The sequence below is a fragment of the Mus pahari genome, chromosome 20 (assembly GCF_900095145.1).
Source record: "Mus pahari chromosome 20, PAHARI_EIJ_v1.1, whole genome shotgun sequence".
NCBI classification, from domain to species: domain Eukaryota; kingdom Metazoa; phylum Chordata; class Mammalia; order Rodentia; family Muridae; genus Mus; species Mus pahari.
The window spans coordinates 10,353,234-10,367,814 of NC_034609.1; the positions used below are offsets into that span (position 1 = coordinate 10,353,234).

The following is a 14,581-nucleotide window of genomic DNA, read 5'->3' on the forward strand; positions in this document are numbered from 1 at the left end:
GGGTATATGCCCAGGAGTGATATAGCTTGGTCCTCGTGTAGTACTATGTCTAATTTTCTGAGGAACCACCAGACTGATTTCCAGAGTGGTTGTACAAGCTTGCAATCCCACCAGCAATGGAGGAGTGTTCCTCTTTCTACACATCCTTGCCAGTATCTGCTGTCATCTGAATTTATAATCTTAGCCATTCTGACTGGAATGAGATGGAATCTCAGGGTTGTTTTGATTTTCATCCTTTTTTTAAAAAAATAAAATAAATCAAGGATCTGTGGATATAAACACATTGATAGCAAACTCAGCAGGTGTTGTTTTTTATATGATCAGAATAGAACTAAACATGAAAAATTTAATGAGCATATTCTATAGGCTGAGTGTAATATAGCGTGTGCCTATGCATTTTAGTAGAAGTTAATTTCATTTTTTAAAGTTAACTAATCATGTATAGGTGTGTGGACATAAGAAAGATAACGTGCACATGTAAACATATAAGATAATCTGCAAATATGAACATGTATGATACACAAATATAAAGAGATAAGATAGTATGCAAATTTAACCATGTCTGTACTGGAGGGTGTGCTCACTACAAATTTGCACAGTATCTTCCAACTTGAATTCCAAGAAGTTATGCAGAATCTCATTTCAGAAGTGTTTACCTGTGGTGACCTCTCTCCAACACAGTGCCTCCAGGCTCATGCAGAAGCCCAGTTACAGTACAATTCAATGATGGTGGTCTTCATCCAGGTGTGCTCTACAAAACACCAGAGGAATACTGACTGTGGCCTTCTTCCCCACACACTTAACCCTGACCCTTCCATCTAGACCCTGACTCCCTTACTGCCTAGATCTTATCACAAGTTTCCCCAAGGACTGCCACATGGAAGGGGCTTCCAGGTGCTCTGTGGCTGGGGCTGGGGCTGTCTGCTCACCGGTTCTTTTTGGAAATGCCATTTCCTAACATCATTCTAGAGTTTCATATCTGGTAAATGTCTGTGTGACAGTATAGGACAGATGTGCTTCTTCCCATGGTAACCTGAGCATGTTTTAGAATACCTTTGTTGCAGTATAATTCTTGTGCTGTACATTTTCCCTACTGGGAACTTATTTGTTTTAGTTTATTCCCAGAGTTGTTTGTTCATCATCATGTTCGGTTTCAAAACATTTTCGAGCTGGGCGTGGTGGCGCACGCCTTTAATCCCAGCACTCATGAGGCAGAGGCAGGCGGATTTCTGAGTTCGGGGTCAGCCTGGTCTACAAAGTGAGTTCCAGGACAGCCAGGGCTACATAGAGAAACCCTGTCTCGAAAAAAACAAAAACAAAAACAAAAACCAACAAAAAACCATTTTCATCACATACTTTTCTCTAACCACTGACCTGCTGCCCAGACCCACCTGTACTTGTCCATCACTAATCTCTTTGCTGTTGCCTATTCTGAACATCCCATAAGCTCAGTCACGTAATATGTCCTTTTATGTCTGATTTCTCCAGCTTAGCATATTATTTTCAAGATTCATCTGTTTTGAATCCTATATCAGCACTTTATTCTCTTTTATGGCAGAGAACATCCCTTTATATAAATACAACCTCATTTAATTAATTGATTGTATAATAATTTGAATTTTTGAAACTTCATCTTACATTATGACTGGTGTTGGCCTTTTACACACAGCAGACCTCATACAGTGCTGTAGTCTGACCTGAGGATAAGCCATCTTGTCTTGGCCAACCTCCTATGTTGTTTGTTTTGGGAGACCAGGTCTCCTTAAATTAGCCCCGGATAGCCTGGAATTTGTATGCTACCAGGTGGGCCTTAAACTTAAGAAAGACTTTCTGCCTCTGCCTCCGCCTCCGCCTCCGCCTCCGCCCCCGCCCCCGCCTCTGCCTCTGCCTCTGCAGTACTGAGATTAAAGGTATGGCCACCAGTCACAGCTGCTCTGCTTCAACATTTGGGTTGTTTCCATTTGGAAACTATCATAAATAATGTTTCTCGGAACTTTCACATATAAATTACTTGACATTTTTCATTCCTATGAGGTATATGTAGTAAAGGATTATTAGTCATATGCTAGCTTTTATGTCTTCACATTTTGAGCAACTTTTCTAGATTCTTTCCAACTCAATGGCATGCTTTGCTTTCCTGCCAACAATTTCTGAGGTTCTATGTTCTCTACAACCTTACCAAGTTTTGTTCTTAACTGCTTTAAATTGTTGTTATCAATATTATACCTATCCTGATAGGTGTGAATTGGTATCTCATTTGGGTACTTTTTAACATTCCCCAAATTATTAATTATTAATGTTACTAAGAAATTTTTCATATGTTTATTGGTAATTTCTTTGGAGGAATTCAGCTATGTGGCTACTTTTAAATTGAATTTTTATCATTGTTGACTTATAAGAGTTCATTATATATTCTAGTTATAAGTCCCTTTAGAAACATAATTTCATATCTTTTCTACCATTTACTGGGCTATCATTTCAGTTTATCAATAGTGTTTTTTGAAGAATAAAAGGATAAAGCATATATGAAATGTAAGTCAGCAGAACTTACTTCTAACAGGCTTACAGTTTAGCACATACATGTGGCTTTTTATTTTACTTTGTTTGTGTATGTAGTCTCTCCCTGAGTTTCAAAACTGTCCAGGGTACAACATATACAAACAAGAATTTTATATTGAAATGTTGTAATAATTCATATTTCGTAACTAAACTGTCTTTGCATTTCTTTGGTAAATCCTTTGTGATCTTGGTATATAATTCCTTTTATATGTTAATTAGTTTGCTAACATTTTGTTAAGAACTTGTATGTAGCACTTGGAGGCAGAGGCAGGCAGATCTCTGTAATTTCAAGGCCAGCCTAGTATACAGAGTGAGTTCCAGGACAGCCAAGCCTACACAGAGAAACCTTTGTCCCCCCCCCCCCCCAAAAAAAAAGAATTTATGTGTGTATATTCATAGGAATAGGAATTTTGGGCTTAATTCCTCTTTAACTATTTGGTTAATATTACCAATGAAACCTTAAACTGGTCCTTTTTGTACATGTATGAGTGGGTATGTGCAGGTGTGTGTACACACATTGTGTGTGTGTGTGTGTGTGTGTACAGTGTATTATGTGTTTGTGTGTATGAGTGTGTGTGTTTCGTATGTGTATATAAAGGAGGATGTGTATGAAGGTGTGAGAGAGTTTAAAGTCTCAATCACTTTACTTTTTATAAATGTGCTCAGTTCTTTCTATATATTCCCCTTGAGCGACTTTCCAGAGTTTGTGCCTTTCCAGGATTTGTCATCTCACCCAGGGCACCTCGCTTGTGGACATACACGTCTTTGTATTGTTCTCTGATCACACTTAGGTCGGACACAGTGTTCCCACCTAAGTCTTTGGGTGTTTTCTGTCACTCTTTGTTCTTGTTTGTATCTGCAGATCAATTTAGCCATTCATCAGTGTGTTCTTTTAGCTTTTCATGAGCCTGGCTTTGATTTGACATTCTCTATTGTTTTTTTTGTTTGCTTTTGCTTTTTAATTCATTAAATTCAACCTTTATTATTTCCATTCTTCTGTTTTTTATTTAATCTTCTCCTGAAATTTCCATCTGCAGATAGGAACTAGGGTATTACTTTTATATTTGACTCTATTTAATATATACACAAATGGTGATGATTTCCCCATGAGCGGTGCTCCTTCTACATCCTCTGCCTCTTGTTTGGGCCCGAGTTGCATTGGGAGTAGAACCATGTGTATGCTAGCAAAAGCTCTATAACCTGGCCCTAGAAGGACTTTCTCATTTTCCTTTGATTTTTCCATTTGACCATTGGTTATTTATGAGGATGTCACTAAATTTCCTTATGTTCATTAATTTTTGAAATTCCTTTGTCACTAGCTTCTTGTTTTGTTTCATTGTAGTGAAAGAATATACTGTCTACTGTTTCAATCCTTGCATTTATCTTATGCCCTACCTTATCTTGTTTCTCAGAGAGTGAGCTAGAGAGTGAGCAAAATATCCATTTTTCTCTTGTTGAGTGAAATGCCCTAGAGTTGTCTCTTCTGGCTCAGAGTTGTTTGTGTATTTGATGGGTTGTGCTTTGTTGATGATGTCACTTGATTTCTTTTTTCCAGCTGATGAGTTAATCAGTCCTAAAGACATTGACCCTGTCCAGCGCTTTGTCCCACTTCAGAATCAACGTAACGTGAGCATGAGATACTCTAACCAGGTAAAGAGATACTTTAATTCTTAATTTAGATTCAGCCAAAGACATTTAAAAGTTCATTAATGGGGACTTTTATTCACAGTGTGTTTTTCTTGCTTCTTCTGTGGAAAAGACTTCTTTTTTACTTAAGATTGAGTTGTGATAAAGGACTATTTGTAGATAAGGGATTAGAAGCATGCCTTCCAGGTAAATGCTTCCAGATTTAGGTGCTTTCCGATGCCATGGATGGCGTACAGGTGATTTGCAGGAGGACAGATGACATGTTATAGAAGGGATTAGGAGGTCATGGTTAAGAGCCCTGTGTCTCCCTAACAGGACTGTAAAACTGGAGAGAGATGTTCTTAGCACATTGTGACGGGATCTTGGAGGGAATGGTTTTTAAATTCCTATGTTTACTAGCTATGGATTTAGACTGTGTTGTGTCAACACACTCTAAAGTGTTTGCAGTATCAGCAAGATTGATGTTGACTTGAGCAAACCCTCAACTATTAAATGATACCAGTAATGAGGACTGTTAAAATGAAAATGTTGTCGATCGTGGAACCTGCCTGAGGAGAAAGGAAATGAGCCTGTGTGTGCCTGGGTTTCCAAGCAGTTAGACTGCATTTAATAAAAGTGGCATCAGCACTTGCAGTTGATATGCTTGCAAATCCAAACTCTTCCTTTATTTTAAAAAATGCACACATGCACCCACATACATGCACACACAATAAATGAATGAATATTAAAGTTTTAAAAAGAACAAAAATTCTATGTGTTAATATGTGATAAGAAAATTTTACTGGTCTATTAGCCCCTGTAAGATAAGGATATGGCCTTTCTCTTAGGCCAGTGTGTTATGGCAATGTGTACCTGAACCCATGGGAGTCGTTCAGGTTTACTTAAGAAATATAAAACTTAATTCTATATTACCCAGCTCCAGGACTCAGCTATGTTCACACTGTATGTTCATTCAGACTGTCATTTACACGGTATTTTATGTGCTTAACCTAGTTCTCTAGGGTCCTAGAGGATATATTAAACCTTTTCTCAAGTTGAAGTATAGGAGCAGAAGAAAGAGCTACAAAGAATGTCATAGCTATGTGGCTAACAAAATTACTCATTTTTCCTGCTTGACATATGTAAGGCAGGTTGTAGGCTATCTGTGATTCAGAGGACTCAATATACTTGCAGCTCTTTCCTACTCAAGAAAGTCTATTTGGAGCATAGAACAGTAAGAGAAAACTAGAGAGAATCTCCTGCTAACTGTTCATATGTATGGCAAGCCTTCTAGAAGCAGCCAGTTCTTAGCTAAGAGAAGTGCTCTGGGCAGGAGACTGGGTTCCTCCTCAGCAGCATGAGCAGGGTATACCTGCACAGCCCTAAACAGAGTCTCTGAGACGGAGGGTGAGGATCCCCAACAGAAAACTGCTGGGAACTGGGGTTACCTCTCCCTGGCAGCCTGGCTGTAAAATAAGGTCCTCTTGCTGCTTTCTCAGCCATTTTAAACATGCTTGACATGCCTAAAGCCATTGCTATAGCTGAGCACAGTGAGCTGGTGAAATATAAGTGAGAAATAACACCCAATATGCAGCCCTTTCTTTGGCCGAAGTGTTGGCATTGTGGCTGGGCTTTGACTGGCCATGTTGAACTTTGTGAGTAAAGGGTCTCTTGAGGATCGACCAAGTGCTCTACATTCTGCCAGATGTTGCAAAAGCCAACAGAGTTACTTAAATGCCAATGATGCATAAAAGGAGAAATCTAACTTTCAAGGAAGTTGTGTCAGAAGACCTCAGATCCACCTCTGGCCTTCATGGGTCTCTAGAGGCCACAGAACTTGAAAACTTGCTAAACAAACTGTAGCCAGGTTTTTTTTTTTTTTGGTTCTTTTGTGTGTTCTTGTTCTTCCACCTTTCTCTGCCCCTTTTCTTCCATCCTTTCAACCCCCTAACACTAGATAAGAGAGAAAAATGGACAGAGGGGGAAGGAAAGCGATCTCTGAATAAAGTCAGGGGTCAGAAAGAGGATAACATTATGGTTAGACTACTTCCTGCTGACTACATGCTTCAAGTTCCTTGGTGCAAGTTTGATCTTGCAGTCAGGGTATCTAATTTCTTCTTGTTGTTAGGACTAACTGCAACTAACAACAACTAACAACAACCAACAAACAAACAACAACACCCCACCCTGCTTCTCAGCGTCCTAGCATTTATATACCCCTTGAAAAGTGCACAGAGTTACAAACATTACACAACCACAGAAACTATCTGCACCTGGTAAAATCACACTCCTACTAGAGCACAAGGCAAATCATAGACAGCTGGTGCTGACAGTCCAAAGCAGCTCCATATGCCCACACCTGGGATCAAAATGAAAACATATCCCATAATATTTCTGTGTCTTTTAATTATTTTCCCTAGAGTATATTTTTGCTGCACTATGTTACTGATTCAAGTATTCCTTACCTTTTTCCTCCAAGTATTCTTTCAGTCATATTTGAAATTATACTAGTTCATTTTCACTGGTTTTGACAGACTTTTCTTAATACTTATTTAAAATTTTTTATTGTAAAAAGCTTTTCAAATCTCAGTCAAAATTTTTATCTATTAATTGAATAAAAAAATTAACACTTTATTTTGAAGGAAATATGGGGAAATATAGCCACAGTAAATTACAAAGAAAGTCGGGGTTTCTAGGAATCTCTCCTCGACCTCCAACAAGAAATTACAGAGAACATGGAGTTCCCAGGAATCTGCCCTCCACCTCCTATGGTGCTAGTCGCTGTGTATTGTTAATAAACAGTGAAAAGCAGAAATCTAGCACTGATGCAGCTCTCGTTTCGTGAGGTGCGCATGTGTCATGCCATTGTGGGTATATTGAGTTGCCCTCAAATACCAAGTCATACAAAACTGTGGGTGGCCAACTGTTGCCTCAGTAGAGAAGCTGGGAGTGGACTCTGCATAGTGGTCTCTGTTGTGCTTTTGTCCCCTGCTACAATAGTAAAAGAGAAAGCTTTCTTTTATTCTCTTGGCTGTCTCTCTGTTGCTTTAGGCTACCAGCCTCTCCCAGTGAGTGCCAGGCCTCAGAATCCCACTTTTATGCCATTATTTGGACTCTTAGATGTCTAGGCAGTACAGCCTGTCACCTTTCAGAGCCCATTTCAGAGCCCTTTAGAAATACCTGTCTAGGGTCCCTTGTTCCTGCTTTTAGGATTTTTTTTAATGAATAATTTATGGTTTTTAGTGAGTAAAAAAGGGTTTTGTGTTCTATGATTTAATAAGTATTTAAATATTTTTATAATAGCATCCATATAATTTGTATCTTATATAATTCACTAATTTAAATGGCACAATTCAACATTTTTACAGTATATTTTCTAAAGTCAATTTGACTTTTTTATCTTTCAGAAAGAAAACCCCCTATACTTTTAGTCACTCTCCTTTCTCAGTGTCGTTCACTATTTGCCCTCAACAACTGTGTCTATATAGTTTGCCTACTTGTATAATCTGTAGTATTTCATGACTAGCATTCTCTTCAGTGTTAAGTTTTCTTTTTATTTATTAGATATTTTCTTTATTTACATTTCAAATGTTATCCCCTTTCCTAGTTTCCTCTCTGAAAATCCCCTATCCCCTCCCTCCCCCTGCTCCACAACCCACCCACTCCTGCTTCCTGGCCCTGGCATTCCATTATACTGGGGTATAGAACTTCACAGGACCAAGGGCCTCTCCTCCCATTGATGACTGACTAGGCCATCCTCTGCTACATATGCAGCTAGAGCCACGAGTCCCTCCATGAGTTTTCTTTGATTGCTGGTTTAGTCCCAGGGAGGTCTGGGGTTACTGGTTAGTTCATATTGTTGTTCCTCCTGTGGGGCTGCAAACCCCTTCAGCTCCTTGGGTACTTTCTCTAGTTCCTTCATTGGGGACCCTGTACTCAGTCCAATGGATGGCTATGAGCATCCACTTCTGTATTTTTCAGGCACTGGCTGAGCCTCTCAAGAGACAGCTGTATTATGCTCCTGTCAGCAAGCTCTTGTTGGCATCCGCAATAGTGTCTGAGTTTGGTAGTTGTTTATGGGATGGATCCCCAGGTGGGGCAGTCTCTGGAAGGTCATTCCTTCAGTCTCTGCTCCAAACATTGTCTCTGTAACTCCTTCTGTATTTTGTTTCCCCTTCTAAGGAGGAATGAAATATCCATACTTTGGTCTTCCTTCTTGAGTTTCATGTGTTTTGCAAATTATATCTTGGTTATTCTGGGTTTCTGGGTTAATACCCACTTATCAGTGAGTGCATATCCTGTGTGTTCTTTTGTGATTGGGTTACCTCACTCAGGATGATATCCTCCAGATTCATCCATTTGTCTAAGAATTTCATGAATTCATTGCTTTTAATAGCTGTGTAGTACTCCACTGAGTAAACCTACCATATTTTCTATATCCATTCCTCTGTTGAGGGACATCTGGGTTCTTTCCAGCTTCTGACTATATTATAAATAAGGCTTCTGTGAACATAATGGAGCATGTGTCCTTATTACAAACTGGAGCATCATCTGTCCAGGAGTGATATAGCTTGGTCCTCGGGTAGTACTATGTCCAATTTTCTGAGGAAACACCAAACTGATTTCCAGAGTGTTTGTACCAGCTTGCAATCCCACCAGCAATGGAGGGGTGTTCCTCTTTCTCCACATCCATGCCAGCATCTGCTGTCACCTGAGTTTTTGATTTTAGCCATTCTGACTGGTGTGAGGTAGAATCTCAGGGTTGTTTTGATTTGCATTTCCCTGGTGACTAAGAATGTTGAACATTTCTTTTTCTTTTTTAGCATTAAGTTTTCAAGGGACATACCTGTGACAGCTCTTAACAGCAGTCCATTCCTTTTTTGGTAGAGTAGCACATCATTTTACATCTATGGTTTATTTTGCTTGTGATCATATGAGTTGTTTCTAAGCTTTGGACATTATGAATGATGTTGCTGCCAGCTTCCAAGTGCAGCAGCTGTGTTACAAGTGTCTTCATTTTTCTTGGATTTATCTCTCAGAGTGAAATAGCCGGATCATGCTCTAAGCTCCAGATGAACTCCCAAGGACCTGCTCGAATTTCTTCCATTATAACATTGTTTTGCATTTCATCCAGTGTACTAGGGTTTCCCTTTTTCTGCATTCTTACTGGCACTTATTTACTGGACTTTAAGGTGTTGGGGGTGGTAAAGTCATATCTAACTGTGTTTGGTTCGCACTCCCTTAGTTACAGAAACTGACCCAGAAACTGACCATACTTTCATAGGTTTGCTGGCAGTTGAGTTACAGATCTCCTTCATGGGTACTGGATCCCTTTATCTGACTGCAAAGATTTTATCCCATGTGGTGAACTGTCTATTATCCTACTTTCTTTGAGATGTTTGAAGCACAAAAGTTTTAAATTTCGATGAGGCATGATTTTTCTTCAATTATTTTTGCTTTTAGTCATATCTATGAGCCTAATCCAAAATTACAAGCTTGCGACTTTTCTTTGCTTACCTTTTCTCCTAAGAACTTAGCAGTATTTGCCCTGAATGTAGGTGTGGGGTCCGCTTTTATTCAGTCTTTATATCAAGTGTGATGGAGGAACCCAACTTATTTCTTTGCATGTTTATCTGCAGTTGTCATCATTTGCTGAATCTTAACAGCAATCTCTAACATAAGTTTCTAAATAGAGTAAATATATACAATATTCATTGTGAATGGCTGTTGGTTTGTCCATACTAAATGGCATTGTCCATACTAAAAACTTTGTAATAATCTCCATCTCCAACAAACACCAAACTCATTTAATGACTGCTTGCTCTTCCTCCATCCCCTGGTAAACACTGTTATACTTTCTGTCTCTGAATTTGCAAATAATTTAGGCAGAATCACACAATAGTCATTCCTCTGTATCTTGATCATTTCATTAAACATAATTTCTAGAATAATTTTGTATATTTTCATTAATGTGGTGTTCCCGTTTCTTCCTGGCAGTTATTTTCTATGTGCCTGAAGTGATTCATTATCTGGTTGTTTATAATATAATAAATGTATAATAAATGTGCTGATTGTTCTCAGAATATTAAATAGTCTCCTTCCCAATAAGAAGTGGAAGTTATGACTGGGAGGGTTTTTTTTCTGGCTAGCCTCCGTCACTGGTAGCCAAATCTCTGGTAGGAAGCAATTCCGATACACATCACTCTGCCCTTGACAAGTGCTAGAGTATGAAGGGTGTTCTTTGATGAACTTCTATCTGGGGTGCAGGCAGTAGAAGCCTGTTTGTTTAATGTTATGCAACCCAAGTCCTGCTGTACAGCTGACCTTTGCTTGTAGAGCCACTCCCCCAGCCTTTACTCAGTCTTTCACTGCCATTCTCAGCTCCTTCCAACTACATCCTGTTGTACCTCTAAAGTGCCTCTCCAGGGCCACCCAGGTGGGGGTCAGCTCTCGGGCCAGTATCACAGAGGTGTCACCTGCAAATCTAGATTGGTTACAAGATTTGACATGAGAATCCTCCTTCTAGCACTTCTGTGCTGCCCTCTATGGTCTAGGTCCTCAGTGAACTTTGAGGAAATTTGCAAAGGTAGCTTGTGGGGAGATATAGAGCAGTCACATGGCTGGAGACCATCTGTGCAGGAATTGAGTTTACTGCCATGCAAAAAAGGTTAGAGGGCCTCATAATTTACTATGTAAATTAGATAGCACTTCTCCATCTGGATTTATAGCTCTTTCCCTCCTCTAAATTTTTCTATAAAGTCTATTCAGTATTAAAAGGTTTATTAATCTTGGATGCTCTAAGGACATTTGCACGTGGTTCAGTTTTATTTGGGGTTGTTTATCAATATGGCCTCAAATAGTTAACCAGTTTTATATATAATTTCTACTTCAAAGAAACAAAACAAACTAACTCCGTTAGCTTGACAAAAGATACGTTGTTCATATGGGATGGAAAAGCTAAATTTATTTACCTATGTGTGTGGTTGTAAAGTGTAATAGAGCATAGCAATTCTTATTATTATAATAAAACAGACTAAAGTAGTCAAGGCATGCAAAATGTTTCTGAAACCCTAGCCTGACTGTGTCTCGGCTATGCAGACGTTGGCCTCAGATAATTCTCTCTGTAGTCTCAATGGACATGTGAATCTCTTATCAACACTGTTTGTACCAGAGCCTATTAAAAAATTAAATACCTTGATCAAAAACTTCAGAACTAAGAAAGTTGAATTGCATGTTTAAGAAGAACTTTTAATGGCATCATTCTAATTAACCTGCTGAACTTATTAAGTCTCAGCAATAAGCATGTTATATAATAAAATATTTCATCTGTAAGATGAAGATTTGCTACTCATGGATGAAATAGAAGTTAAATAGATCCAAATAAGCAAGTAAGATTTATGGTCTAAAATAAAGATATACAGTGAGTAATGGGGTCTGTTACTGTGTAAATAATTGTTCCTGACATCTAACTCTGAAGAAGAAAAACAGTGAGTGTCCTCATATGTAAATATATTGGCTTTACCTTGAACCTTCCTCCACAGGATCCTCTTTATTTTTGTTCTTTCTTTCTTTCTTTCTTTCTTTCTTTCTTTCTTTCTTTCTTTCTTTCTTTCTTCTTCCCTCCCTCCCTCTATCTATCTATCTATCTATCTATCTATCTATCTATCTATCTTTTTTATAAGAGATAGGGTTCTCAGGATAGCTTGGGTTGGCTTATACTGGTTCAGTAGCAGGAGGTGACCTTGAAGATCTGACCTTCTTACCTCTACCTACCAGAGTCCTAAATGCTGCCACTGTTGGCAGGTGCCAGCCAACCCTACTGCGTTTGTACCTTAGTTTACTGCATACATTATGTGTGGCATTGTCCTCTCCACTACCAGAGAGTGGAGAACCTCTGCTTTCCTGAGCAATAATTTCTCTTTTATGAGTTCCTTTACTTCAAGGTGTTTTGGACCATTATTTTGGTGAATAAAATGTGGATCTGATGAGTCCTTTGAGGTAGTATTTCATCACTGTGGCATAGTTATGGTAGAGCAGATCACATATGCTGAGAGATTCTTGAGAGAATTCAGTTTCGAGTGCCATGTTACAGCTCTCAATCTGAGAGGTAGATCAGCACAGTTAATGTGACAGGAAAGGAGTGCTGGGCCACCTTGGGCCGGAATGCCTTAGACAGTCCTGTGGTCTCCGGAAGACTCTCCACCACACAGGCACCCTAGCACACCCAGGATGTTAGGATCACTGGTGAGTGGAACACAACATCTGTTCCAACAGAACTGGGGATGCCTGGGGCCAGGTGGACCAGTGACACAGGAATCCTGCCTGACCACTGGCTCAGGTTCCTTCTGGTCGATGCTGGTCTACTTTGGTTTCGAACTCAGAGGACAACCCCATGGTCCCCAGAAGAGGTACTACTTCCAGGCACTCTAACACACCCAGGAACTTAGTATCCCAGGTTCCCAGGAGCTTGGTCACACCCAGGATCTGAGCATCACAGGATACCAGAATCACAGGATCACAAAAGCTGGACTCTGAGAAGTACTGACTCAACTGGGATGACAGGAAGGACAGGCTCCAATCAGATATATCGAGGTCAGGGAGCACTTGAGAAAATCAGATGGTGGGAGGCAAGCTTAAAAACAGAAGCAAAAGAAACCAAGGTTACTTGGCATCATCAGGACCCAACTTTCCTACCATAGGAAGTCCTGGATACACCATCACACCAGAAAAGCAAGATATGGATCTAAATTCACTTCTCATAATGATGATGGAGGACTATAAGAAGGACATAATCACTTAAAGAAATACAAGAGAACACATCCAAATGGGTAAAAGAATTGAATCAAACCATCTAGGATCTAAAAATGGAAGTAGAAATAGTAAAGAAATCACAAAGGGAGACAACTCTGGAGATAGAAAACCTAGGAAAGAAGTCAGGAGCCATTAATGCAAGCATAACAAACAGACTACAAGAGATAGAAGAGAGAATCTCAGGTGCAGAAGATATAAAAAACACTGACACAACAATCAAAGAAAATGTGAAATGCAAAAAGATCCTAACAGAAAACATCCAGGAAATCCAGGACACAATGAGAAGACCAAACCTAAGGATAATAGGTATAGAGAAGAAGTAATATTTCCAACTTAAAGGGCCAGTAAATATCTTCAACAAAAGTATAGAAGAAAACTTCCCCAACCTAAAGAAAGAGATGCCCATGAATATACAAGAAGCCTACAGAACTCCAATAGACTGGACCAAAAAAAAGAAATTCCTCCTGACACATAATAATGAAAACACCAAACACACTAAACAAAGAAAGAATATTAAAAGCAGTAAGGGAAAAAGGTCAAGTAACATGTGAAGGCAGACCTATCAGAATTACACCAAACTTCTTAGCAGAGACTATGAAAGCCAGAAGATCCTGGGCAGATGTCATATAGACCCTAAGAGAGCACAAATGGCAGCCCAGGCTACTATACCCAGCAAAATTACCATAGACGGAGGTAAACCAAGGTATTACATGACAAAACCAAATTTATACAATATCTTTCTACAAATCCAGCCCTTCAAAGGATAATAAAGGGAAAACTCTAACACAAGGGTGGAAACTACACCCTAGAAGAAGCAGAAAAGTAATCTTTGAACAAACCTAAAAGAAAATAACAATTTTCAACAAAAAGAATTTCCACAAAATTCCAACTGTATCAAAAAAAAAAAAAAAAAACCCAACAGGAAGCAACAATGACTTTTCCTTAATATCTCTTAATAACGATGGACTCAATTCCCCAATAAAAATACATAGTCTATCAGACTGGTTATGTAAACAGGACCCAACATTTTGCTGCATACAAGAAACCCACCTCAGTGACAAAGACGGACACTACTTTAGAGTAAAAGGATGGAAAACAATTTTCTAAGCAAATGGTCCCAAGAAATAAGCTGGAGTAGCCATTCTAATATTAATAAAATCAACTTTCAACCTAAAGTAATCAAAAAATATAAGGAGGGACACTTCATGCTCATCAAAGGTAAAATCTTTTAAGATGAACTCTCAATTCTGAATATCTATGCTCCAAATGCAAGGGCATCCACGTTTATTAAAGAAACTTTAATGAAGCTCAAAACACACATTGCATTGCATACAATAATAGTGGGAGACTTTAACACCCCACTCTCATCAATGGACAGATCCTGGAAACAGAAACTAAACAGAGACACAGTGAAACTAAAGGAAGTTATGAAACAAATGGATTTAACATATATCTATAGAACATTTTATCTTAAAACAAAAGGATGTAACTTCTCAGCACCTCACGGTTCCTTCTCCAAAATTGACCATATAATCGGTCACAAAACAGCCTCTACAGATACAAAAATATTGAAATTATCCAATGC

At 39.0% G+C, this 14,581-nt stretch overlaps 1 protein-coding gene across 1 annotated transcript in view; it reads left to right on the top strand.

The window, feature by feature from the left end:
- Positions 1-14,581, top strand: part of Phkb (phosphorylase kinase regulatory subunit beta) — a 186,317-nt gene that overhangs the window by 105,036 nt on the left and 66,700 nt on the right. Inside the window, exon 12 of the mRNA XM_029532723.1 lies at positions 4,115-4,209. Within this exon, the coding sequence (XP_029388583.1) occupies positions 4,115-4,209 (95 nt within the window). The remainder of the gene's footprint in view (positions 1-4,114; positions 4,210-14,581) is intronic.